General features: G+C 56.5%; 4 protein-coding genes across 7 annotated transcripts in view; 3 read left to right on the forward strand and 1 right to left on the reverse strand.

Annotated features, from left to right (window-relative positions):
- Positions 1 to 2,891, forward strand: part of MYO15B (myosin XVB) — a 31,909-nt gene extending 29,018 nt beyond the window's left edge. The window contains exons 55-64 of the mRNA XM_069483171.1: positions 4 to 119; positions 213 to 307; positions 431 to 508; positions 606 to 702; positions 801 to 946; positions 1,155 to 1,270; positions 1,614 to 1,747; positions 1,933 to 2,066; positions 2,183 to 2,323; positions 2,470 to 2,891. Coding sequence (XP_069339272.1) covers positions 4 to 119; positions 213 to 307; positions 431 to 508; positions 606 to 702; positions 801 to 946; positions 1,155 to 1,270; positions 1,614 to 1,747; positions 1,933 to 2,066; positions 2,183 to 2,323; positions 2,470 to 2,544 — 1,132 coding nt within the window. The 3' untranslated portion in view covers positions 2,545 to 2,891. The remainder of the gene's footprint in view (positions 1 to 3; positions 120 to 212; positions 308 to 430; positions 509 to 605; positions 703 to 800; positions 947 to 1,154; positions 1,271 to 1,613; positions 1,748 to 1,932; positions 2,067 to 2,182; positions 2,324 to 2,469) is intronic.
- Positions 2,892 to 2,932: 41 nt separating this feature from the next.
- RECQL5 (RecQ like helicase 5) overlaps positions 2,933 to 26,699 on the reverse strand; it is a 33,732-nt gene continuing 9,965 nt past the window's right edge. For all 4 annotated transcript variants that reach the window (XM_069481708.1, XM_069481707.1, XM_069481710.1 and 1 more), the window contains 12 exons: positions 7,390 to 7,608; positions 7,045 to 7,144; positions 6,858 to 6,894; positions 6,669 to 6,727; positions 6,513 to 6,586; positions 6,020 to 6,113; positions 5,517 to 5,651; positions 4,667 to 5,196; positions 4,404 to 4,494; positions 3,954 to 4,181; positions 3,642 to 3,711; positions 2,933 to 3,548 (listed from right to left, as the gene is read on the reverse strand). In XM_069481708.1, coding sequence (XP_069337809.1) covers positions 3,448 to 3,548; positions 3,642 to 3,711; positions 3,954 to 4,181; positions 4,404 to 4,494; positions 4,667 to 5,196; positions 5,517 to 5,651; positions 6,020 to 6,113; positions 6,513 to 6,586; positions 6,669 to 6,727; positions 6,858 to 6,894; positions 7,045 to 7,144; positions 7,390 to 7,608 — 1,738 coding nt within the window. In that variant the 3' untranslated portion in view covers positions 2,933 to 3,447. The remainder of the gene's footprint in view (positions 3,549 to 3,641; positions 3,712 to 3,953; positions 4,182 to 4,403; positions 4,495 to 4,666; positions 5,197 to 5,516; positions 5,652 to 6,019; positions 6,114 to 6,512; positions 6,587 to 6,668; positions 6,728 to 6,857; positions 6,895 to 7,044; positions 7,145 to 7,389; positions 7,609 to 26,699) is intronic.
- SMIM5 (small integral membrane protein 5) lies at positions 10,294 to 16,686 on the forward strand. The gene is made up of 3 exons (XM_069482171.1): positions 10,294 to 10,334; positions 15,967 to 16,107; positions 16,577 to 16,686. Exons 2-3 carry the CDS (start codon positions 15,981 to 15,983, stop codon positions 16,684 to 16,686), a joined length of 237 nt encoding a protein of 78 aa, XP_069338272.1. The 5' UTR covers positions 10,294 to 10,334; positions 15,967 to 15,980.
- ERLN (endoregulin) lies at positions 22,957 to 23,741 on the forward strand. The gene is made up of 2 exons (XM_069482174.1): positions 22,957 to 22,976; positions 23,544 to 23,741. The coding sequence occupies exon 2, from the start codon at positions 23,550 to 23,552 to the stop codon at positions 23,739 to 23,741; it is 192 nt and encodes a 63-aa protein (XP_069338275.1). The 5' UTR covers positions 22,957 to 22,976; positions 23,544 to 23,549.

Consider the following 26,699-nt stretch of genomic DNA (forward strand, 5'->3'; position numbering starts at 1 on the left):
CAGGGACCACTGTGCTCGAGGCTGGAGCTTCCTCAGCCTCCTCACGGGCTTCTTCCCACCATCGACCACGCTGATGCCCTACCTGACCAAGTTCCTGCAGGATTCAGGCCCCAGCCAAGGTGCCTGGGGCTGGGGTGGTTCTAGGATTGGGAACTTGGCTGGCTGGAGAGGGGCTCCGACACACTCATGACCCCGGCCTGCCATCTCTGCAGAGCTGGCCCAGAGCAGCCAGGAGCACCTCCAGCGCACAGTCAAATATGGGGGCCGCCGGCGGCTGCCCCTGCCGGGTGAAATGCAAGCTTTCTTGGTACTAGGGCTGGGTAGTTGGGCATTCTGGGCCTCCCGGGGGAAGGGGGAAGGGGGCAGTGTCCACAGGAGAGCTGGGACCTCTGTCCACTAGTAGACTAACCCTGCAAACCTGCCTTGGCAGAAAGGTCAAACAGTCCACTTGCTTCTAATTCACCTGCCCGGGGGTACGGATTACAAGACAAATATCCGGACTTTCACGGTAAGCACAGGGGCCACCATGGGAAGCCATGGGCCTCAGCTCTGGGCCCCCCACCTCTTTCCCTCCCCCCTCACCGTGGCCCTGTCCATGTGCCCAGGTGGCAGCAGAAGTGCTGGAGGAGATGTGCAGACAGATGGGCATCACGGAGCCCCAGGAAGTGCAGGAATTTGCCCTCTTCCTTCACAAAGCGGAGGGTGAGCTTGGGAGTCTCACCCGCTGGGGCCGCAGGGCGGGGCTGTGGTGGCGCTGGCCCGGGCAGCAGGGCCGGCTGTGGACCTGGTTCCCTGTGCAGGCAAGCTGGTGCGGCCCCTGCGCCCCGGCGAGTACCTCAACAACGTGGTGATGGAGAAGGACGTGAGCCTGCATGGCCGGCGGCTGGGCTGGGAGACCCCGCTGCACTTCAATAACCCCACCTACATCAGCACCCACTACAGCCAGGTCAGCCACCTGCCCAGCTGGCAGGGGAGCTGCTGCAGCAGCTTGAGGACACAAGTTCCTGCCTGGGCGACCTCCAAGCCACCCTCCCCACAAGACTGTGGGTCTGTGGCAGCTGGAAGGGGATGGTGGCAGGAATGGGTTTGTGCCCTAGGAGCCACCTGCTGGGGGTTCTGGGGCTCAGCTGCCCTCCTCACGGCCCTCTCCCCAGGTGCGGCAGGACTACCTTCAGGGGAAGCTGAGGATCAGTGCCCAGGCAGATGCTCAGATTGCCCGGCTGGCTGCCCTACAGCACCTCAGCAGGGACAAAAAGACCCCCCCCTCAGAGTGAGTGGGCACTCAACCCCCCCCCCACAACCCCATCACTCCTCTTGTCCCAGCTCCAGCCCACCACCCCCTCTGCCTCCTCCATGGTCAAGGCCACTCGACTGGTACCCTTACTGGCCCTAACCAGGCTGGCCTAGAACAGCAGGGGCTGTGGACGCCTGTTCTCTCCGCCCCACCCAAGCTCCTCCAGCGCAGGGCCTTTGCCTCGCTCACCTGTACAGATAGGTCCCCAGCCTTGTCCACAATAGGTGCTCGTTCAGTTATCTGACACCTGCTGTCTGCCCAGCCCTGCACCAGGTGGTCAGTGGTCATAGGCCACACTGACCCAGGCTGTGTGTCCTAGGCAAGACCTGCTAGCTTACATTCCAAAGCTGCTGCAATGGGAGATAAGTATGACCACCATAAAGGATCTGATGGGCCAGGAGCTGAGAAAGCTGCAAGGACACAGCCCCCAGGACGCACAGATCAGCTTCATTGGTGGGTCCGGGGCTGAGAGGGAAGGTTGGGGTAGCTGGGGTGGAGGCTGGAGGCTCAGGAGGGAAGGTTGAGAGTGGAAAGGCTTCTTTACCTGCCCTGGCCCTCTTGCCTGACCTGGGGGCAAGCAGGGCAGGTTCTAGAGCCCCAGCAGCAAGAACCCCTGCCCTGGCCCTCTCCACCCCCAGAGGCCATGAGCCAGCTGCCCCTCTTCGGCTACGCCATCTACACGGTGCTGCGGGTGAGCAAGCTGCCCCTGCCCGGACCCACCCTCCTGGGCCTCAACCACCAGCACCTCCTCCTCATGGACCCCAGCTCCCAGGTGGGCAAGGATCCCGCCACAGCACCAGCCTGGGGACCCTCGGGCCATTCCTCTGCCACCTACACTGACCCCTTCCCTGGAGAGGAGCCAAGCTCTGCTATCTCTGCTGCCCCTAGAAACCGCGCTGCTCCATTGGCCTGAAGAACCTGCAACGGCTCCGCCTGCTGAGCCCACGGGAGGAAGGGGGGCCCCCTGGCCTGGAGATCAACTATGGCTCGGCCGACAGCCCCCAGACCACCTGGTTTGAGCTGTCGCAGGTAAGCGGCCAGGCCTCCGACTGCCCTGGGAAGGTGAATGCAGGTGCCTCGCCCCAGCCTTGGTGTGTAGCTGCCCACTGTGAGGAAGGGATGTGGGCGGGGGGCTGGCTGGAGGAGCCCGCCCCAGCATGCCTTTCCCCGGGCAGGCCCAGGAGCTGCTGTACACCATCATCTTCCTGCTGGACAACACCTGTTCCCTTGAGTGGCCTGGCCTCAACTGACAGGGGGGGAGAGGTGGAGACGAGGAGGAGGCCTCTCCCTGGCCCGAGTCTTACCCAGATGGTCTGCCTTGGATGCTGTCGGGTCATTCTGGTTTGGATTCACTGCTTGGCCCTGTTCTGGAACCTGACACAGCACAGCACAGCTGGCTCAAGTGGAGGCAGGGGCTGCAACAGTGTCACCAACGGAGAAAGGAAACAGCCAGGCGCTCTCTGAGTGGGGAGGGACCTGGGCCCAGGGTGAGGGCTACAGGAGCTCAGCCTGGGCATCTGATGGTGCCCAGTCTGGGGGAGATGCCCACCCGCCCAAGCTCCACAGTAGCACGAGCCCAGGCCTGGGAGGAGCTGCCGAGAAAATAAAACTGAGAAAAAAGGGCTGTGTGTGTGCACGTGCATGTGCCAGAACAGACAGGACTTTATTCCCCTCGTAAACATCCCAGTGGGCGTGGCCTTCCTGACCAGGAGCTGAGCAGGGCAAGCAGCCTGGCTGCTGCCCTCTGCCACAAGCTCTGCGCCTGGGGCAAGGCTGGCGTCTCAAGGGATGGAGGGAGTGGGCAATCCCGAGTAGGCCCCAGTACTGTGAAGAGATGGGCCATGTCCCTGGCTTAAAACTTAAGTATGAGATGTCAAGGGGCCACACCACCTACCACCTTCTATCCTGGGCATCTGGCCCAGAAAACCCAGGGAAGCTCTGAGAAAGGACCACAGACTTTGCAAGCAGAAGCAAAGGTGGGCTGACCTCTGACCTTGATTTGGGAGGGGTCTGGGGCCATACCCAAAGCAAGGCATGCTTGGAGGGTGGAAGGACCCTGACCAGAGCTGACGGCCCTGCATCTGCAGGGGAGTCCCAGGCTGGCCATGGTGGAGTCTGGAGGAGGACATGGGCCCTGCCCAGCCAGCAGGTGGTCATCTCTGTGGGCCACACAGGCTGTGCCAGTCAGCTTCACTCTCACACCGGGCCCGGCCGTGGAAAAAGTGCTTGATGAGGTTCTGGGCCTCTTCTTTCACTGCAGATTCAGGGTGAGAGGACGTGAGGGTCAGTCTCCTCCCTGCAACCACCCCCTCAAGTGCCTCCTGGCCCCGGCAATGCAGGTGCTCACCGCTCCTCCCAGGAGAGGTCTTCTGAGCCAGCAAGTGTGACAGGTGGCGGGCGAAGCCTTTAAACAATTCCTGGAAGGCAGAGGGAGAGAAGCAGAGCACAGGACCCCTGCCCTGATGACCCCTGGGACGACCCACAGCCACCACCCAAGGACAAGGCAGTCCCCAGGGAGGGCAGGAGCTGGTCTTGGCCTCGGGCCTAGCCTGCTTCTGCCCTGCTTTGTTCTGGGGTTCACACTCCCTTGTCCTCTCACCCCTGCTGTACCCAAATATCCCAGGCCTGGGGGAGGGCAGAGCCCACCCACTCACCCTACCTTGGATGCAAACTTGCCCTCCTTGTAGAAGGGAGTCAGGCACTTGACCACAACATTTGCAGCCTCCTTCAAAGGGATGCCAGAAGCTGAGAGCTGGCAGGAGTCTTGGGCCGTAGGGTTCAAAGTGCCCTGATCACTGGCTGACAACATGCTGCCCTTGACCTCCGCTGAGATGGAAGGCTTGGCTGAGGGGCGAGGCCTCTTCTGAGCCTGGCTTTCTGGGTTCTCCTGGGCAGGGCCATGGTAGAGGGTCACTCTTGGGCTCCCTTTCACTGGCCTCGTCCCCTCCTCCTGGAAAACTGGGCCCCAGTGCCAGCTGGCTCCCTCCAGCCCGTCCCACCTGCGGCTGGGTATGGGAAGCAGCGAGGATTTTCCCTGACCAGAACAGAGCAGCTCCCGACCCATCCACAGGACTCCTCCCTTCCCCCGTGGCCTCCTCTCTGACAATACCTGCTGGGATCTGGGCCGCTTGCCCATCTGCGTCTCCTTTGCGGGGGTGGGCTGGGCTTCCGGGGGGCCCTGGTCTCCGAGTGGGCAGGTGCTGGCCAGACAGAAGAGTAGGCGTCAGAGCTCTAGGTGCCAGCTGCTCCCTTGTCCCAGGTGGTCCAGCAGAACCCATCTTAGGGATGAGCTCTGAGCTTCGGAGGCCCAGTTAGCAAAGGTGATGCTGCCATGCAGATTCCAGAAGATCCCATGACTACCTATGCCCTTACCTTGGTCCTTCTCTGGGGCACTCCTCAGTCTGGGGAGGGGCATTCGAATGTCCCCAGGCTCCATCTTCCTTCTCTGGAGCCACTGGGGGTCTCTCAATCCCTTCGCAGGAGGGGCTGGCACCTTCTACCCTTGGGGCTGAAGCAAGCAGAGGTGGGCTTTCTGCCCTTTGGTAGAAGAAGCGGGTGATGTTCTGAGAATCCTTGTGGGCCGCTGCGGCTAGGAGCTGCTGCTTCTTGTTAGCCCGGGCCTTGGCAATGGGACTGCTGCCAGAAAAGCCTTTTGCCTTCTTCTCCGGGGAGGGCCCCGCACAATGAGCACTAGCTCCAGGGGCCTCTCCTCTGGGCCTGGGGAGGGGCGCACTCCCGTCCTCATCCTGGAGGCCACAGGGCTGGCTAGGGGGCTCCTGCTCACTTCCCCGCATGGACTGAGGCACTTGCTCCTGGATCCGCGTTGCCTCCATCAGCTCCGTGGCCGTCTGGAATGGGCAGGAGCCTTTGGGGAAGCCAGCTCCCACCCGCTTGGGTTTGAGCTGTGAGGAGGAGAGAAGGTTCAGACCACCAGGCCCCCTTGGGGGTACTCACTGGCTGGTCCAGTTACGGCATGTTGGGTCAGGGCTCTCAGGAATGTGGGAAGGAAGAGTCCCTTGGGAGTCAGGGTGATGGGAGAAGAGGCCGTGGGCTGCAAAGGTACATGTGGCAGAACAGAGAAGCTCCAGGGCCTTCTCTGGGGCACCCTAGGTCCAGCACACCATGATACCAGGAGACAAGAGGCTGTGCCCTGCTTGAAGACAAAGGGGAAATGGTACCCTTTCTGGACCTAGGTTTGGGTGGACACCACGATGCCACTCACCGAATACACATGGGAAGCTGGTGGGATGTCATACTCGTTGGGCTCTGAGGGCTCCACCTGGGTGCTGCAGCTATTGGCACCGCCTCCCATGTTGTAGGGCTGCCCATCCTTGGAGGCTTTGTGTATCTCAGCCACCTGGGCAGAGATGGGTGGGGAGGCCATGGCACCCACGAGCTCCTCCTGACAGCCCCCAACCCAGGCCCTCCTTTTCTTCTAGGCACAAGAAGTGGGTTTCTGTGGCCAGTTGCTGCAGGCAACTGGATACTGGATAGGTTCTAGTCCTCATGGGGTTGGCTAGAAACACCTCCAGCCAGTTGAGGAAAAGAGTGGGGCTCTACCCCCATAAATGGCCTCCTGGGGCGGGGGCAGGGAGAGAGGGTGGATTCTGGGCCACCTGGGGCCCAAGTGTCGGCAGACAGCCTCAGAGCATGGAGGGGCTGTCCTTTCTTCCCCTGAGCCCGTGAGCATGCCTGCCCCCGCTGCCCGCCCTGCACTGGGCGCACCTTCTTCAGCACACTGGCCTTGTACAGGTTGGCCACCTTGGCATTTCGGAACGTCTCATATTCCAGTTCCACGGCCTTGGCCTGGAGGTCAGCTCTGTGGGTAGGAATGGGCATGAGGTATCAGGCAGGCCTGAGCCCTCTCCCATTAAGCTCCTGCGGACTCTCTCCAGGGACCCTGGGGATGGCTTCAGGGCCTGGTGGGGATGGTTTTGGGCCCAGGGATTCTGACTAGAACTCTCCAGGCACCTTGTGACTTCCTACTGTCCTTTAGCAGCCACCAGTAGCACCTAAGTTGTAGCCACACCTGCCTCTGGTGGGGCCATGGGGACTGGCCCCTGGAGTAGGAGGGGTCACAATCTGGGGAGGGCCTGCCCAAACAAGCCAGGGGGTGTGGGTGTTCCTGCAGTCTCCAAAGGAACAAGAGCTTGGAGGGCTCTCCTTGGCCCAGGCAGCTGATCTCACCCCCCAGCACTGGTGACCTTAGGACACTCACTCCTCAGTGGTATGTGTGGCCTGGTGGTTACTGCTCAGAGCCTCCTCCAGAAGCCGCAGGCAGTGCTCTCGGGCCTAGCAGGGAGAGGGAGGTTGGTCACACAGCCTCAGGGCAGGGGAGGGGCCTGGTGGTGGGGTTGGAGCTGCCAGCTCTTACCTTCACAGTGAGTCTGGGGACCCTCCTGCTGGAAGCCTCTTTCAGGGGACAGTCCTCATCTGGGGGGAGGAGAGGTGGGTCGTTCCACTCAACCTTCTGCTCTCCAGAGTCCCCCAACCCCCTGACAGGAATCCTCCAACCATGCTGTGGGAAGAGCCCACAAACCCCCAGCAACACTTCTGTACTGACCTGGGGGTACGAATTCTTCTACCTTGGGGTCTTTGCCCTGGAAGACAACATGAAGGGCCCATGAGGTATTGCGCCATGCTGCAGGACAGCTTCTGTCCAGTGACAGGGAAAGGGCTAAGAGGGTGGAGCAGGGGACCACGAGGGACCCTGCATAGGCCACTGAGCCCTGCCAAGCCTCCCCCTTCACCTTGCGCAGCCTCATCTGCCTCTGATAGAAGAGATTCCACTCCCGCTTGTGGGCCTCATCTCTGCCCTCGTCCCCGCTGCCTCCAGAGCCCTCGTCGTACCTAGGGGACAGGCTAGGCGTGAGTGGCCCCAGGCCTTGCCCTCCCCACTCATGCCACTGGTGGAGCAGTGATGTCCCTGATTTCCGCTGGCAGCTCAGGGCAACACCAAGGTCCAGGCCCCAGCATGGCCCTGAGGGGAGGAGGGTGGACTACAGCATTGTGTCACCTCTGGTCTGGCCTTAGCACCAAGGGAATGACTGGCTATTTCCATTGGGCTGGGAGTCCCTGGCTTCACAGCCCCTTACCTGCTAAAGCCACCATAGCCCCTGCGGCCTCCCTCGTACAGCTCAGGGTCGAAGCTTTTCCCCTGGGAGGGCCCGATACAGGTCTTGCTCCAGCTGCTGCTGCGCTCCAAGGCATCCAGCTGCCTCCGCACAGCCATCGGGTTCTGGCAATGGTCGCAGCCTTTGGTGCAGGCAGGTGGTGCATCCCCAAAGTACTTGGCAATGGCAGCGTGCCGGCATCTAGAACAGGCAGCATGGCAGAGGTGAGGGTTGCAGAGCCCAGGCAGGCCAGCGTCCATTCACCCAATCCCTAAATGCTGGCTGAGTGTTGCCATGTGTCCGGCGCCAGGCTAGGGTGGTACACACCTTGTCTCATCTGAGCCTCACGAGGCACCATTTGGTTCTGCCCATCACACAGGTGAGGACAGCAAGGTGAAGGAGCCGCCCAAGGTCACATAACACACAGGGTATCCCAGCAGCCAGGATGTGGACCCCATCCTGTCCAGTTACTCCTCCACGGCTGCCCTCTGTCCTCTGGCACTGGGTGACCCAGGAAGAGTTCAGGCCTAGGGTGCAGATGCTGGCTCTGCCACTGAGCCTGTGTCCTTGGGTTGAACATTTCACCTCTTAAAGACTACGCACTCTCAACGGTAAAATGGTGCAGGAGGGCACCAGCCTCATAGGCCGTGTGAAGACATGAGGCGCTGTCTGAAGGGCAGTTTGATACAGCCATACACTTTATAACCCTTTATACACAACCGTCCAGCAAGATCATAATACTGTATTTTTACTGTACCTTTTTAATTTTAATACGTTTAGATATACAAATACTCACCACTGTGTTACAATTGCCTACAGTATTTGGGACAGTAACACGTATACAGGTGTGTAGCCTGGGAGCAAGAGGCACGTGGCATGGGTGTGGAGTGGGCTCCACCATCAAGGTCTGTGTAAATGCACTCTGATGTCCACGCAAAGATGAAATTGCCTAAACAATGCATTTCTCAGCACATACCCCATTAAGCAACACACGACTGTGTAATAATAATATAACATTCCTATTATTCACCCTTTTCTAGGGCAGGAGGGCGAGGGGAGAGCAGGAGAGGGCATGACCGTGGCCTCAGCACTCTGCTCCACTTCTTTCTCTTGGTGGTCTCCTCCTTGGGGGCCCCAATGAGCCCCTGTCCAGGCCCAGAGCACCCAGCCTGAAGCTGGGGACTGCATACTACAGACACCCCAGAAAGAGCAAGCAGCTCTGAGAGGGGGCACTAGGTGGAGTCACCAGAGAGGGCATACAGCCAGGGAGATGAGGCCTCATCCAGTCTTCCTCACCTTCCACTGCCTCCACCCTGTCCCAGCCCTCTTGGGGCGACCAGCCTCCGCCCAAGCTGGGAGCAGGGAGAGGCCTCCAGCTGGCTGTGAGGCTCTGTCTCTTCTCCAATCCCTAGGTTGGGGGTGGCCTGTCAACTGTCAGGGTAGGTACAGAGGCCCCAGGAGAGGACACAGCCCTATGAGGGTCCTTACAGTAGCCATTCCTGGCGGCAGGATTGTGGTGGTGGTTTGGGGGGATGGGTTGCGCAGCGAGAGAGGAGAGGCCAGAGCAGAGGCAAGGCTGTCTGGGGATGCCACACCCCAGGGACAAGAACAGCTGGCGTCAACTGCTCTAACTAGAACTTTTCTCGATGTGTGCACTGCTGGGGCTGTGACACCAAGGCGCAGGCTTGAAGGAATGAAGGCTAACTGTGACACTGCCCCTAAAGAAGCAAGTCGGGCTCACTCCCCTTCTGCTGCATGGAGAAGGCAGCTCTGAAGCCCGACCTGAACAACCTGAGGCAGCAGAAGCGGCCACCAGGGGGCGTGCTTCCCGCTGCTCCTGCTCGCGCTAAATAAATGTGACAAATGTTCCACCCGCCAGTCTGTGCGTCTGCACAGTGGCCGCCTGTCCAGTCTCTGGGAGGCTCTGGCATCTGAGTGGTGTGGCCACACGGTTGGCTTCCTCCCCCCTGCCCTCCCCAAGCCCTGACTCACTGGGGTTTTGTGCTCATATTCAAAGAGCCCCATTGATAGCGAGGCTGGGGTCGGTTTCTCACCCTGCAGCCTGGTCTGCTGGGTGGCACAACCAGCCAAATGTCAAAGGGCCCAACCACTGGACCCTGGAACCCTTCCCTGACAGCCGGGCCAGGAGCGTGGAGACAGCCCCAGCAGTCATCCGTCCTCTCACAGTGAACATGAGGCACCTCACCAGGCAAGCAAGCCACTCCCAGGTCACTCGGGACCCCAGGTTCTTCCCCAAGATGCCTTAGGACGCTCAGCGGCCTCCCTCGGGGGCTGGCTGCAAAGCCTGCCTGCTCAGCTTGGGTGGGCCGGCAGACCCCCCCTGTTTACTGTCTTTGCTGGGAGAGGCCAGAGGGAAGGACCAGCCAGGGAGTGGCCTGAGGGCCAGCGTGGGGTGGTCTGGTGGTCGGGGCACACAAGCCAAAAGGCCCTCCAGAGGGAGATGGTGGGGAGCCTGGGAGCTGGGGGTGCCGCTTACTCCCTCCCCTCCGCAGGCTCGGGTGGAGCCGTCCCCTCTACCAGGGAAGCAGGGCCAGCCTCCTCCTTCATCAGCGCCCAGCCCAAGCCCAGCCCACAGGCAGGGGAGAGGAAGAGGAGGGAGGAAGAGAGAGGGAGCTCGCCCTGTCCCCAGGCAGCCCTGGGGGGACAGGGGCAAGGCGTCAGGTACCAGGGCATGAAGTTGTAGGGCAAGTTCCCAGCCAGGGCTCCCTCTGGCGCTCCCTCTTGACGGTAATTTGACACTTGGATCTCCAGGACGACTGACAACAAGAAAGCTGCGGCAGAGTCGGCAGCTGAGGCAGCTGGCTATCAGCAGCCCGGAGCTCAGCACTGAGCAGCGAGGAAGAGATATCTGTGGAAGCTCCACGCTGGGTGCCCCAGCTCAGCACCCCCGACGCCTGAGCTCCCAGGTGAGTGTCGCTGGTCACAGAGGAAGGGGGGACAGAAAGGGAGGGAGCAGCAAGGATCTCCTGCCCAGGGAGTGAAGGGCCACAATCTACCATAGACACAGAGAGGAGGGTCTTGCGGGACACCTTGGTCACTTCCCCACAGGGCAGTCAGGCAGCCTCCTGCCCACACCTGCGCTTGCCGGATCCGGATCCGACCAGCGCTCGGGGAGGCGGGGTGGGGAGGACCTTGTGCCGCCCCTCTGCGTGCTGTGCAGAGGGGCTGAGAGGGCCTGCTTACTCTGCAAGTCAGTTTAAGCTTTTTCTATTCAGGGGGCTTAAAAGAGGGATTTGGCTGTCCCGGCTTGGGAGAGAACCACTACGGGCCAGCTGAGCCTCCCTTTTTCCCAGGATTAGGGCAGAGCCCTCCCTGTCCCTGCTTTCTCTCCAGTTGAGGTCAGGGGAGGGTCTGTCCAGCCAGCTTGACACCCTCCAGGATGCGGCAGGACTTGTGGAAGCTCTGCCCATCTGTGTCCTGGACAAGCAGCAGCTGCCATCTCTTTTGAGGGACTTGGCCCACTCTCTGCCAGATGTCCTCAGCTCCAGGCTCACCCAAGTACCCCTCTCTGGGCCCGCTTACCCCCCGTGAGCCCCCAGATCTCCTTCTGGCAATGAGCATTAAACACTGAACCAGCAACATGGATGCCTAACTCTAAACCCAGGGTCGGGTAGAGAGAAGGTGACAACAGAAATGAGGCAGAGACCCCCCACCCCCATGCCGGTATTCAGCCCTCTGCTGCACCACTGTGAAACTGACCCCAGGACGGTTCTTTGGGGAGCACCAAGAGCAGCCTGTGGAGCCTCCTACTCCTCCTACCTCCCTGTCCTCAAGCCAAAGTTAACGCTCCCGCCACCCCTCCAGATGTTTTCCCCAAAGCACACAAGCTGGTATCCAGTAAGAAAGAAAAACAATGATCTGCAGAAAAGTGGAAACCAAGGATCCATCCAAGCATTCTTGGCTCAGCAGAGGCTGTAGGGTCTCGCCTAGGTTGGTGGCTAGGGGACCAACTCCTGTGGCATTGAGAAGCACATGGCACAGAGAAGGGACCTGAGGCAGCAGGTCAGGCCAGGTGAAGGAGAGGCACAGTGGTGAGCCTTCCTACCCTACTGCCTCTTACCGGAAAGACACCCCAGGCAGGCAGGCAGAGATCCCAATGTCCCTGCATCCACAGGACACAGGTGGACAGGGTCCCTCCAACGTAGTTCCTGAGCAGGACAGAAGGGAACAGCCAACTTCTGTGACTGTAGGAAAGGAGCTACTCCTGTTTCTAACAATCACCAGCAGCAGAAAGTGCCTTCTCCTGTCCTGGGAGGCTACAGGGCTTAGGGAGCAGGGACTGCCCAGGGTTCAAGTACCACCTTCTCCTTCAAGTAAGAGCCAGGGCAGAAAAGGGAGTCATCCAAAGGCTCAGTGCAGTGCACAGAAGGCATCTCCGCCCTGCTGGTTGGGCACAGATCTCCCACAACTGTGGGTTATGCCTCCTTCTAGCTGGTCCTCAAACAAGATAACATCCCGCAGGGCAAGGGGGGCTGACACCCACCATGACAAAACAGTAGGGGTAGAGCAAGAAGCCCTGTGGGGCCTTGGCCACCAGTGCTTATCAGTCTCAAACACGCCAGCACATGGGGAGCCCAGAGTTGGAGTATCAGTTCTGCGACGGGGAGAGAGGGAGGCCCCGGTCCCAGCGGTGCTGTGCCTGCAGGAAGCCTACCTCTCCACCGCAAGGCTCTCTGTGCCAGGACACGCCACACAAAGGAATGTTTCCCATCCCTCCAGCGCTGCCAGCCTTCTCTGCCCTGTGTCTCCCTTCTGCTGGCTGCCACTCTGGCCAGGGTGCACTCTTTGAAGGCGCTGAGTAGAGCTGCCCAGGAGGCCCTGGCGGCAGGAGGCCCCGTGGCAGCTGGGCTGCTCTCCCTTCTGGGGCCAAGGGAAGCCACTACTTGCTCTAGCCGCCACCCAGGAACCTCTGAAGACCCTGAGAATCCCCAAACGAGGCACTACAGAGCATGAGGCTGGGAGGAACTCTGGTTTCCCTGGTTCACTGGCAGGAAGTGCAGTTTTGGAAGAAGTCTGAGATAGAAAGACTAAACAAACACAGAATTATCAGTAGCCCCACCAGGCTTCCCTGCCTTCCTCCTTCCAACCTGGGAAGGTAACAGGGACAAGAGGTGGCAGCTTGAGAGCTCCCACAGCTGGGAACACTTAGGGCTCCCTCTGGAGCAACAGCTGGGGCACATGCCACAAGGTCACCTGACGGCTGCTGGTTATATTGGGCACCAGGCATCAGGCACTCCCTTGGCCTCGCTTTAAATAGCCCACTGGGAAGACAGCCTGGGAACTTGTTGGAATGCGCCTCCTCCTCAGAGAACAAGACCCCTCAGTGCCTCCACATTCCCCATTAAGGCTCTTTCTGCTCAGTCACAGGCTGAAGCTCGAAATGACAAAATATCAACTGCAAAGCAAAGAGGGTTCCTCTTCAGCTCTTTGGGGATGCAACAGCCATGTCCAACGGCCTCGCTCCTGATCACAGTGAGACGGGATCCCATGAGCAGCCCTGGGTCAGACCCCAGGGCTGGGTGATCCTGGCCAAGCCTGGTTGGCAAATTCAGCTCCCAGTTGCCCGCCTAGGGTGCAAAGCTATGATGCTGTCCGCACTTTGGCCTGTGCTGGGATGGAACGACACTCTTCCCAGAGTGGCCCAGGCACGAGTCTGCAGCCTTCTGACTTCACAACCCCTGGAGGAGGATGGCTTTATAGCCAAAGCTTCTGACCAGCGAACTCCGCTTTTCCTGCACAGTAAACTCAGCCTCAACCCAGCCGCGCAGCTCCCTGCTCTGGAGATCCGCGACTCTCAGACCTCCCTGGGTCTTCCCACCACTGCTTCTCGCTCACAAGGAGGGAACCCGCTACAATCTCTCCTGGTCTTTGGGTGCGGCGCACAGTGTAAGAGCTCTCCCTGCCCTCCCACCTCCTGCCCACTTCCTCTTTTAAGGAGTGTTTGCTGGGTTACATTAGGCGATGTGGGCACAGCACCAATTAGGCCGAAAAAGCCAGACCAAGTACAGATGAAGATGGCGGGGAGAGAAGCAGCCCAGCTTCCGAACCCGTGCAAACTGCCCCCAGGCATTAGTCGGCATCTTCTCCTCCTCCTCTAAGAATGAGACCGCCTGGAAACCTGGGGAGTAGGGATAGCAGAGCTTCCATCGTCCTTCTGCAAGCCTGCTTCACCTGGCCAGAGGGACGGTCCCATTCGATCTGATCAGAGGTGGCAGTCCAATGCTCGGATTAGCAGGGCACACAAGATCTGTCCCATTGGTGACAAGTACTACAGGTAGTTCTCAAAAAGCCTGGTGTGGCCCTGGCCTGGCAGTGATGTGCTGATAAAAGCAGTTCCAGACCCACGAGGTGAGGTGGGGCTGGCCGAGCACAGCCAACTGCTTCCACAGGGCTCTGGGGCCTTGGCTCCTGTGCCAAGCCAATGCATGGGCGGTGCCCTGTGGGCTGCTCTTGAGCTGACTTATCTTGCTGCCAGAGCCTGAGACAGGCCCCCGTGGAGAGAGTGTAGGTCACTCTTTGTGCTGACCGGCCCCCATCCTGCTGTGTGACCTCAGAGAAGTCACTCACTCTCTCAGGTCTCAGTTTCCCCATATGTAAAAGGAAGGGGGCAGGAGTGGATGACTTGCGGCATTCCAGGATTCTACGCTTCTTAGTACATGGGATCCTTCTGCAGAAACGTGCTAACCTGGAGGTGAGGCTGAGAGGGAACTAACTCAGGGAACCTCCCACTTTTGCAGGAAATCATCTAATTTTCCATGGAGTCATCATCTGTCTGCCACCTCTATTGTCCCTTAAAAAAATACCTCCCAATCTCCAGCTCACCCACCTTCCTTCAGTACACATGCCATGAACACCCCAGAAATGCAGGACAGATAAAACGCCTAAAAGGTGTTTAGGGGTGGGGGAGACAGCTCCTAAAGCCAGGGAGACCCAAGGCTGCCTCGACTGTAGTGGCACTGGCCAGATCCCACCCAGAGGGGCACTCACACGTGCTAGGCACCTCCCTGTGGCTTTACCACATGCTGCTAGATGGTCAGTCCTCCCAATGGCTGGGAAAGACGGGCATCTCACTCCACGTCAGAGAGAGGAAGCAACTCGTCCATGTCACAAAGGAGGAAGGGGAGGCAGCACTTAAGTCCAGGAGGATCGGAACAATGTTCTAGAAAACTAGAGAAGTTACCTTGTAGAAAAGGAAATTCATGCCAGCTACCATCAGTTCCTGAAGGACTGAGAGGCAGAAGGGTGGCAAGGTCCTCAGTGACAACAAGTGGGGCTAACTGGAGGTCAGCAGGGGTCCGACCTCTGCAATGGGGTGGGCTGCCTTAGCAGGTGAGGCAAGCAAGGGCTGAATGGCCACAGGAGGGCAGCAAGCCAAGTGCAGGGTACATGACCTTCAAGGTGGTTCTAAATCAGCTATGCCAAGGCAGCGGCACCAGAAGGGACCAGCCTTGCTGACCGCAGCCATCTGGGGGAGAACCAGTTGAGACCAGGAATGAGGCAGCAATAATTATAACCAAAGGCCCCTGGCCACCTGTCCCCCAACTCCACCGCCTCCCCAGATTAGAGCCTTGGTGAACTAGTTCAGGCTGGGTTAGCACAAGGCTGTCCCTGTTCCTCTCTGAAGAGGCACTGGCTCCCTCGTGCCTACCAGAGAGGCGGCAGGGGAAAGAAGCTCTGATGTTCAACAGGCCCCAACTCACAGACTCTGCTAGAGCTGCACCTCGGGCCTCCTGGGCACCCCTAGACAGGAAGAGGCTTCCCTGGGGCAGGGGCGGGAGCACAGGGCACTCCAGGTCAGGCCAGAGAAGCAGGGAAGAGCTAGCTAATCCAGTCCCAGGACTCCCGATCCCTCCTGACACACAGAGCTCCCTGGCAAAAACCAGAGGGACACAGTATGGTCTCTTCCTCCTCACAGGAGAACAAAACATGAGTAAAGAAACTGGGCTAGTGGGACAGGTGGGGTGCCCTGGGGGACAGCTCTCACCTACAGCTGACCCTGGCCAGAAACCCCCACGAACCTGCTCTTGGGAGAACCTGATCCCCCCGCCCACACATATGACAAAAGGCAAGAGCAGCAGGTTGGAATCCTGAAGCCCGTCTCCCCATCCCAAGGGGCTTGGGGGAGGCACCCAAGTCCTGAATGACCCAGGGGAGCTGTGTCAGTCCAAGGCACTCTGGCAAAACCTAGGAGTAGTGTCTAGAGACAAAAGAATGTAACAGCAAAGTCACTCCACCTTGTGGTCAGAAACCGTCACCAACCTCAGCCTTGGCTGGCAGAGCCCTACAGGGTTCAGCTCTGCCAAGCATCCCCCCGAAGCAGGCCCCCAGTCTCACTCTCATCGCCAGCTTCCCTCATCCTGGGCAGTATCAGCTAGATGGGGGCTGAGGGCCACCACTGAGCGGAAGTCACCAGGGGTGTGATGATGAGTGAGACCTGCCAAACTTGTTCTTCGGGCCTTGGGTGGGTGAGAGGGTGGAATCTCTGGTGCTGTGTAGAGCCAGCCGGGGAGACTCTAGGTGTTCTCTCTGCCCCAGCAGGAAGCCGGTGCAGCATGGCAGCCACCAACTTCGTGCAGGAGATGCGCTCTGTGGGCGAGAGGCTGCTGCTCAAGCTACAGAGGCTGCCCCAGGCCGACCCCGTGGAGATCGTGGCCTTCTCGGTCATCCTCCTTTTCACAGGTCAGTTGGGTCACTCAGATTCTTCTCAGTGCCCCATGGCTCTTCCTGGCATCCGGGAGAGAGAACACCATGGTGCTAGCCAGAGGGCAGGCAGGCAGAGGTGGCAGGTGTCCCCCAGCTCAAGGAAGAAAAGCAGCTGTCCGTTGGGAGAAGCCAACGGATTTCTCCACATCCTCTGACATGCTGCTCGGGTCATGGGCAGTGCTGGGACCTGGGCCCAGCAGCCTCCCAGATCCCAACCCAGGGATGAAGGGAGCCAGGCTTGGGCAGTGGAAGAGGAGACACAACAGGGAGGAGGTCGGAGGTCGGCCCTGGCAGCCGGCAGGGGGACTATCAATACCTCCCGCCAGCCTCTGGGTTCTTTCTAAACACTAACCTAGAGCTTGGGGGGAAAGCCCCAGCACACCTCCGGGGGGGCATCCTTTCCCTCTGCCACCCCTGAGTGCCCTGCGCTCTCTCCGCCCTCCAGCCACTGTTCTGATGCTGCTGCTGATAGCCTGCAGCTGCTGCTGCACTCACTGCTGCTGCCCAGAGCGGAGGGGCCGGAAGGTCCAAGTGCAGCCCATGACCCGAGCATGAGAGTCGTGGCGATGGCCAAGGAGAAGCTGGAGAGGATCCTGGCAAAGCCATGACACAGGCGATCTGCCTGGCCCTGCAGCCCTTGCCCCTCAACACAAGGATCCCCTGGCCCAGCCCTGGCCCTGCCCAGGCACCTGGACACCGACCCCTGGAGGCTTATCAAGGAAACAAGGGCTGGTACAGGCACAGAACTATCCACCAGTGGATGCTGGGTGCTGAGGAGGCATTGACAGTTCCGAAGACTGAGTTAACCACCTGGGATTCTTTGTTGATCTGCACTTTTTAAGGAAGCAGGGGTCCCCATACCTCAATGGAGAATGGCCCACTCCTGTGGCGAGCTAGCCACACTGAGAAGGGGCAAGTCCATCAGGGGGACACTGTGCAAGAGCTACTGCATCACGAGCTCCCGGGACCTGTCAGTATTCTAGTCTGGTATCGGCCTGTTTACTTCCAAGTAAAAGATCTTTGCTTACGTGTTTCTGTGGCACCAGACTCTCTGAGGTCGGAGGGTGTGCCAGAACTCCAGGGGCGTGGCCAGCACCTATCTTTTCCAGGCCTCTGCTCTCCGTGCTGATAAAAACTGGAAAACCATGCAGGCAGTAATGCCATGGACATGGGGGAGGGGTGCAGTGAAATTCCTGCCAAGCATTAGCTGTTAACAAGCTGTGGCCAAGCATTAGTTGTTAACAAGCTGCAGAGTGACAGAGGCTAGGTGCTAGGCTCAGGAATGCCACTTAACATTTTCCACTAGCAGTAACTTTGGCTGCACACTCCACACTAGCAGGCTCAGGCCAGTGGGTCTTCCCAGACTTCTGGAGTAAGAGCAGGTTAGGCCCCTAGTATCATCCGTAACTTGCATCCTAACTCTGGGCCCTTTCCCCATCATGTGCTCACTGGGCTCACACCTCACCCTGCCACTTAGCTGTGTGACTCAACTTCCCCAAGCCACGTCTCCTCCCTGGTGAAATGGGGATAATCCTGGTACTGCTTCCTGGGGTGCACTGTGAGGATAAACATCTTAGATCTAGGTCTAGCACAGCACGGTGCTGGGCATATCCTAACAGCTCCATAAATATGAACTTTATTTTCATTATTTTTTCTTCTAAACAAGGGACCAACCCAGAGCAACATGGACCCATTTTAAAGAATGGTCCTGCTGAGATGCGACATCCTTCCATCTTCCCTCCCCCCTTCAGTTGACTTTCTCTTCCAGAGAACTTTCCAGCTAGAGCTACAGACCAGAAATGAGGGTAGAGGAGGCACGAGGCTCCATAAATGCCTACAGGGCCAGGATGGAGCCCTGGTCCCTCCCCATGGGTTCCCCAGAGCCATAAAGAAGTCTGTGTCAGGCCGGGCGCGGTGGCTCACGCCTGTAATCCTAGCACTCTGGGAGGCCGAGGTGGGCGGATCGTTTGAGCTCAGGAGTTCGAGACCAGCCTGAGCAAGAGCGAGACCCCATCTCTACTAAAAATAGAAAGAAATTATATGGACAGCTAAAAATATATATAGAAAAAATTAGCCGGGCATGGTGGTGCATGCCTGTAGTCCCAGCCACTCGGGAGGCTGAGACAGGAGGATCGCTTGAGCTCAGGAGTTTGAGGTTGCTGTGAGCTAGGCTGACGCCACGGCACTCACTCTAGCCTGGGCAACAGAGTGAGACTCTGTCTCAAAAAAAAAAAAAAAAAAAAAGTCTGTGTCTTTCACAGGCTTCCATCACCTTGCCCACGCGGCCCATGCTCTGGCTTCCTGGGAGCAGAGCCCTGTCTACCCAGAAAACAGGTCATGGAGTGGCAATGCCAGCCCCTGACACACTGGCAGGGGCAAGCAGGACAGGAGAGGCTCTCACTGGCTGGTTTCATTTCCTGGTGTCCATGGACTTGTCTGACAGGTTTGGGTTGAAGACCCAGAGAAGAAGTGTCCAGTAGGAAAAAAGAGAAAAGAAATTCGAGAAACTGCTTATTCTTGGCTTCCTCCAAAGAATGCGGCTCAGAATGACAACGAAGATGACGACAATGATGGCTAAAATTCACTGAGGGCTTATACGTGCTCTGGCATTGTCTTCAGCATTTTCATGCAGACAAATTCATTCAATCATTGCAATACCTCAATGCTGTAGATACACTGTCCCCATTTTAGAGACAAGGAAATTGAGCATTAGTGACACTAGGTGATTTGTCTAAGCTCAACCAGCTGAAAAGTGGCACAGCCAGCCTCTGAGTCCTGCCTGTCTGGCTCCACAGCCCCGGCTCACCCCACCCAAGCTCCGAGGCCTGGAACTTGGCCACCAGGTCGAAAGACAGATAAGGCTCTGATCCATTATCCTCCAGCAACCAACCCCATCCCAAACACACACACCTCAAACTCTGTCTCAAAATAACCTTCATGGGAGAGGGTGGGACCCGACAGGTAAGAGCTGGGGTGGGGCCCAACGAGGCGTCCCTCCCACAAGAAAAACATAGGAAAGGTGGAGGGACAGGAAGCCTTGCATTTTTTCATTCCCGCCTCCAATGGCTAGAGGGTCCCTGGAAGCCCTCTGTTCAGACATGCTCCAACAGTGAAGCAGCCCCATTCCTGTGTGACTTTTCCTTAGGCATCAAGAATGGCTATCCTGGCCGGGCGTGGTGGCTCAAGCCTGTAATCCTAGCACTCTGGGAGGCCGAGACGGGTGGATCGTTTGAGCTCAGGAGTTCGAAACCAGCCTGACCAAGAGCGAGACCCCATCTCTACTAAAAAATAAAAAGAAATTAGCTGGACAACTAAAAATATATAGAAAAAATTAGCCGGGCATGGTGGCGCATGCCTGTAGTCCCAGCTACTCGGGAGGCTGAGGCAGGAGGATCACTTGAGCCCAGGAGTTTGAGGTTGCTGTGAGCTAGGCTGATGCCACAGCACTCTAGCCAGGGTGACAGAGTGGGACTCTGCCTCAAAAAAAAAAAAAAAAAAGAATGGCTGTTCTTCAGGGTGGCAGCGGCTGAGGCTCTGCTAGAAATGATTCTGATTCCCCCGTCCAGCTGCTGACGGTGGGGACCACGGACAGCCCTGGGCACAGACAGGCAGATCGGCTGGCTCATTTGTGCCTTTCTGTTCCACGCCAGGCAGTCCACACTGCTGAGTCCATACAGGGTGCGGTTCCTGCCCTCAGAAGACTTACTCCTCCCACTGACAGCGAACTGGCACACACTGGGCCCCGAGTCCCACACAGGCCTCAGTCCCACCTGGACCAACAGTAGCCTGGCCCACTCCTGGAACAGACAGCTCTCGTGTGGGTCTTCTCTGGGGAAGACAGGCATGGAGAGGAGCAGCAATCCCCCCTGCGCCCCCGCAGGAGAGAATAAAGAGAAAAATATGCAAACCTGCGCTGCCTGAAGACAGGCGGGGGCCATGGAAGCGGTGGCCATCAGGCTGTTTTTGGCCTAGAGAACGTCTGACTCTGGCCACCGCATCTCTGTTCCCGCCACTAAAGCCATCCTGGACCAAGCCACCACTGATGCGTGCCTGGGGTCACTGTGGCAGCATCCTAAGCCATCTCCACAGTCCTCTCACCGGCCTCTTCACACCCACCCCGACCGTGGCCACACAGCAGTCTGCTCTGTTCCTCAGGAGGGCCTCGCTCTGCCCTGAAGACTGTGTTTACTATCTCTACGTTATGCCTGATTAAAACTACAATAAAGCCACTGATGCAAGAATCTCATTAGCAAAACTTGGCAGAGAGCATTTTCTCCCAAATCTGTTTCCTCAAACATTATTAATACTTCAAAGCAATCTATAATAAAAATTTCCATAACAACATATTTGTTCCTGGGTAATACAAATTCCAGATCATAAAAAATGGAGCACAAATTAATTTTGTCTTTAAAAAAAAAAAAGGTTCTTTGCTGTCCTTGGGACCTGTTCCCTACCATACAACAATGAATGTCCCCTAATTCTGACTCATACACAAGTCTTCATGTCTCAACTTGAAAAATCCCTTCCTTACACAGGGAGCACCTCAGCCCCCCGACCAGGTTTACCAGCTGTACCAACAGCGTCCTCCACCTCTCCTGCCACGTGGGTCTCTTCATAGCGATCACTGCGGTAGAATGATCTGACTGGGGCCAGCAGTTAATTGAAAAAGCCAGTTAAAGCAACTTTTGTGTACATGACACCTAAGTTCTCTACATATCTCATTCAATTTTAATTTTTCACATCTCATTTTACTTTGTTTATTTTTTTAGAAACAGGGTCCTGTTCTATCACCCAGGCTGGAATATAGTGGTGCAATCACAGCTCACTGCAGTCTTAAACTCCTGGGCTCAGGTGGTCCTCCCGCCTCGGCCTCTTGAGTCACTGTGATTACAAACGCATGCCACTACCTCTAGCTAATCTGTTTCTTTTTTTGTAGAGAGGGGGTCTTGCTATGTTGCAAGGCTGGTCTCGAACTCCTGGCCTCAAGCAATCCTTCCACCTTGGCCTACCAAAGTGCTGGGATTACAGGCGTGAGCCATGGCCCCTGGCAACACATCTCATTTTAAGTTGAAACACATGTATGCACATTCCTCGGCCAGTCTTTCTGGTGTAGGGCCAGGGTCTTTTCTCTGAGTACGGCTTGCTAACCAAGTTCCTGTATCGTCTATTTTGTAGTTTTGGTTTCTTTAAAGTAGAACTTTACACACATGTGCCCGAGAACTTAAAGGCATTTGCAAAGGAATCTGAGTGTGAAATCATTCTGGATTTTCACAAAATGTCCCCAATATTTAGTTACCACGTCTGCATTTTTTCTGACAGAAACTTACTTGAATGATTCCAAAGTCATCCCTAAGTGGTCAAATATATATTCATAGAAACAACAACTTTCTTCATTCACTCTGAGGTTCGGCATAGTGCTTCAGACCCCACACTCTGTGTCCAGCTGGGTTCAAACCCCAACTGAGTTACTTACTAGCTGAGTGACCTTGGGTAAGTTATTTAACCTCTCTGTGCCTATTCCCCATCTGTAAAATTGGGGTTTCGGCTATTACTGTTGCTTCATTTGTTTATGTGATGTCAAATTCGATTATACAATTACAACTACCGTAAGCAGGTTTGGGAACAAACAACTCACTCTCGATAAGCATCTGACTTAACTGACGGAGCAGAAGGACAAGGTGCACGAGAGACCAGCCTGCCGGCTGAGTGCACCGCACGCCAGGGGCTTTAGTCAGGAAGTTTCACACAAGGGCACGGAAAGCATCGGGTAAGCCGGGGCCAATTCAGCGCATGACAGTTAAGGACGACTTTCCTGAGCTTGCTCACCATCTGTCATCCAGCCCTGCCTACACCTGGGGAGAATCATGGGGGGGGGGTCTAAAACAACACGATGCTCTGGCATCCCCAGAGACTGAAAAACGTGGTATGAGGTGGGGCCTAGGCATTTCTACAAACTCCCAGATTCTAACAACAGGCTTGAGGACCCTGGGGCCAGAGGGGAAGGTCACTGAGGGCGGGGCCTACCTCTTATCTCCCAAGTGCCTAGTGCAGCTCCCGCCACAGCAGGCCCTCACACCCCAACTTTTAAAGGAGCAAATGGTGGCCTCCGGGTTTCAAGTACCAGGGCACAGCCTTTATTCCCTCTTCTTAGCTTCCCTGTGGCACCGGTGGGTAGGAACCAACCACACAGAGCAGCAGAGGCTGTGCCTAGAGGCAGACGAAGGCACAAGGGAGAAGCTAGGTCTCATCGGTGATAAATACTTCCACCCAGAGACTAGTTCCAGGAGGTGCCATCTGGGGCTGCAGTTAATCATTCACCCTGTGCCACAGGACTGCCTATGTGGCAGTCCCAGCCCCGGCACTTCCCAAGCTCCGGGCAGGTCCTCTCAGTCGACAGGTCATTTAGACAGAGGAGAGCCAAGGCCCAGCCACAGGTAAGGGGGACAGGTGGCCCAGGGCAAAGGCCCTGGATACAGTCTATTCCCCCCCACCCCATTCTGGCTTCTGTCAGGGAGGACTCATTAACACGTGTCCTGAGTACCTCCCAAAATGACATCACAAAAGGGCAGAATGTAGCTGGGGGGAGTGTGAAAGGCAAAATGGGAACCATGGTTGCCAGGCAACCAGCCCTGGCCCACCTTTGTTTGCTTTGGTGTCAGCAGTGGTCTGGCCCGGGCCACTTGGCAAGGCCAGTACCTTTTCCTCTCGGCAGTTGCTTCTTTGAGTCGGTGCAGCTCTGGTCACCTCGTGGGCCTTCAGCTCAGGCTGCCCCCCTAACGTGTGGGGCCTGAAGGACTACCCTGATTTGCCCTCGTGGGACACAGGACTGTCAACAGCAAAATCAGGTAATGCCTCCTTCCCTCGTCACCTATCCTTCTTTTAACTGGCTACAGGCTCGCAGCCTGTCGGTATTAGCTCCATTTCAAGAAAGCGAGTTAGTCCTTCCGTTCTCAGCAGCCTTCAAGGAAGTTTCCCATGGCCTCAGCCAAAGTCCGTCCACACCTCGGCTCCTAAACGGATCTCTCAAAATGCCTCCCAAGTGTTTGGCAATTGGGGCAGGAAAAATAGGATCTATAGTGGTACTTTTCTGATTCTAGCTGAGGTCTCAGGGATAAGAGAGAAAGTTCTTGCTCACATTGGGGCTATTCAGGAAAAAACGACTGGACAATCCAGGGCCCCTCCCTTTGCACCACTTCCTGCTGCTATTTCTATAGAGGGGGAAACTCCATTTGTTGCTTGCTGGAGGCACTGAGCCCAAAGACTCACCATCCCTCTGCGTCCACTGGCTGCAGAGCAGGGCCAGCTGTTCACCGAGACCGCTACAGGGGCTGAAGTCAAGAAGTGGAGCGTAGTGCCTGGGACAGGGCCTTGGAGAGCCCCCTGCACTCAGGACCTCTGTCCCTCTTTTCCAGGTTCACATGGACCAACTCATAGTACAGAAGTCAGTCTGGAAGGATGAGTTCTGGCAGAACCCCTGGGAGAAGGGGGGCCTCGCAGTGATCGGCTTATTCATAACTACAGTCCTGCTTCTCACCCTGTTTGCTATTGTGTTTGGTTTGTTCCAACCGACAGAAGATGACCGTGTGAAGAGGACTGATCTCACTTCCTAGGGGCTGAGACAGCAGCAGGGGAGGTGAGCTGACCTACACCAGCAGCGGGCCCCCGCAGGATCCCCTCTGGCTGGGGCCCAAGCCCTGGCATCTTCTATTCCTGCCAGGAAAGTATCTAGTCAAATACTGGATCTGACTAGCAAGATGGGGAGGCTGGTCTGAGACTAATTCTGGCCACCCTCCTTCTCTGCTCCCATTAGGACTCTGAAATCACGAGCAGAGGGCCTCTCCACTGCCTCAGGTGAGATGAACAAGGCTAACAAGGTCCTCTAACAGGATCACAGGCTCAGCCAGTAACTTCACAAATCCTTGACAGAGAAAGACACAACCACATGAAGTAAAAATTCCTTTTCAAATCTGCTAACTTGTGAGAGCTCATTTTCTACCTAGACCAAGAGCAAGCTTCCCTAGCAAAGCCTTCAAGTCCTTACATGGTCTGGCCCTGCCTGTCTCTCCAGCCATCCTGCTCCTGGGTTCTTGACATGTGTTTCAGTTCTTGAATATGGTGTGTTCTCTCCTACCACAGGGCCTTTGCACATGCTATTCCCTTTGACTGGGATGTTCTCCTTCACACCACACCTCACTCCTTGCCATAGTTAGTGCTTCCTCATCCTTCAGACCTTAAGCCAAACCTGACTTCCTCAGGTAAATCTTCCCTGACTCTCTGGGATTCGGGTAGGGCCATCTGTTACATATACTCAATCACCATGTACCTTTTCTTCAAACCCCAATTAACAGAACTTACATGTTTTTAATGTTATTAACTGATAAGTGCCTGTCTTCCCCGCTGGATCAAGCACCATCAAAGCAGGAGGGGTCTCTTTCTGCTCAGCATTGTCTTCTCTCATGTCCAATGTGCCTGGCACAGAGTCGCTATCCGTCAGCACTTGTTGGCTAAATTAAATGAATGAATGAGCAGGAGGACACAGGGCTGGTGGGCTCCCCAGCCCAGAGATCCCAGGAGACCACAGAGCCCAATTCACTGCAGGCCTATGCACAAAGCTGGTCTTCCTTCTCAAGGAAGGACCTCTAGGCCAGAGGACGCTCCAAACTATTAACTGTTCCCTGTGACACTAAAAGATAAAAAGCCCTGTCATAAATAAATAAATACAGCTTTTTCAAGGCTGCAGCCTAGAGAAAGTAGCCATATGCAGAGAAGAGGGAAAACTGGGGGCTGTCCAGCCCGGCCTCAGGCGTAATGGACGTGAGCATCATTTCTGCTGCCCCACCCCCACGCACCCAGAGCCCACAACAGCTTTCTTTGTAGAAGTGTACCCACCTCTGCTGAACCCACCCCACTGGCTCTGTCCCTTGCTGCCAGGTGTCCACCCAGAGGGATCGCTGGTGGGAATAGCTGCTTCAGCCTCAACCTCCAACCAGAACTATTCTTAGAAAAGGAGTAACTATCTTGCAGAGAAGGGAATGCTATACACCATTTATACATCAAACAGACATCCTCTTTCATTCAAAGAGCTATGGCCACTACAGACACACCCACAGTGTTCATTCCAGCCTGGGGCCTAGAATCCAGAACCCGCACGTGTGGCAAATGAGACAGCAGTATGAGCTGCACACGGGGCGGTGGGAGTTGGTCACCTCGACTGCTTGGGCCCACAGATGCCTAGACCCCACCCCCACAACCAGTCCACTGATGCACTAAGAAGTCCCAGCTCCCTGGAATGAGACAGGAGAAATACAGGCAGAGGCCATTGGGAGGACCTGTCCCCTTGCCTGATAGGCTGGGCAGCCTCTGGGGATGCGGCAGAGCTAACCCTCCAGAGAGCCCTCCAGGGCCTCAGACTCAGCCCCAGGGTGTTGCCCAGCAGAGGAGACTCTGACAGTTGGCGATAACCTTTCATTCCTCACCAGAAATGAGAGCTCTGCTCAAGGAGCCTAAGAAAGCCAAATTTAGCAACTCCCTGTGTTAGTGCCTGAAAAGGACTTTGGCTGCAATGGCTATAGGAAAGGGTAGTCCTGGCACTGCAGCCTACCACTTCTGCTGAGTCTGGTCTGGCCACAGAGGCCAAACTAGAGATGGCTGTTTGGAGAAGGAAACAGCTTCAGTCTGGGAGCCACTGACTCATTAGTGAATAGGAGGGAGGTAGGAATCAAAACACACGGCCCAGGCCAGGCTCAGTGGCTTGTGCCTGTAACCCCAGCACTTTGGGAGGCCAAGGTGGGAAGACAGCTTGAGGCCAGGAATTCGAGACCAGCCTAGGCAATAGTGAGACGCCATCTCTATAAAAAATTAAAAATTAGCCAGGTATGGTGGCAAACACATGTAGTCCCAGCTATTCGGAACTAAGGCAGGAGGATCTCGAGCCCAGGAGTTTGAGGTTGCATGAGCTGTGATGGTGCTGCTGCGCTGTAGCCTGGCCCACAGACCGAGACCCTGTCTCAAAGCAAACAAAAGAACACAGCCCAAATAAAAGCCTCTCTGGTTTCCACACCTGCTACACACCAGTACTATGTACTCACTCAGCACTGTGCTTCAAGACTCTAGTCTTGCAAAAACCAAGATGGCACATGTGTATGAAAATGAGCACTGCAAATCAGGAGACCTGGGTTTAGTGGCTTCTGTCTATTGTGAGCTTTGTGACTATGACCTCTCTGGACCTCAATTTATTCATCTCTAAGTCTGAAGCAATCACTTCTGCCTCATCTCTTCACAGAATCATTCCATGAGACCAGGTAAGTCCAAGAGCTTTTTAGACACAAGTGTAGAAAATCCTCCCAGGTGTCCCTTATCTGGGCACTCATAGCTTCACATGCCCAGCCACAACCTATCACTGAGGGGCCACCAGGCTCCTTCCATAGGCCCTGCCGTCACCTGCAGATGCAGATAAAATAGCAGGTTCAATGCACATGAGATAAGGGGGGTCAGATGCGTCTGTTTGGGTCCTGGACAAAAGTGGGTACTACTCAAGTGAAGCCAGAAGTCCCAGCTCAGTGACACGC

Source organism: Eulemur rufifrons, chromosome 9 (genome assembly GCF_041146395.1).
Source record: "Eulemur rufifrons isolate Redbay chromosome 9, OSU_ERuf_1, whole genome shotgun sequence".
In the NCBI taxonomy this organism is placed as follows: Eukaryota; Metazoa; Chordata; class Mammalia; order Primates; family Lemuridae; genus Eulemur; species Eulemur rufifrons.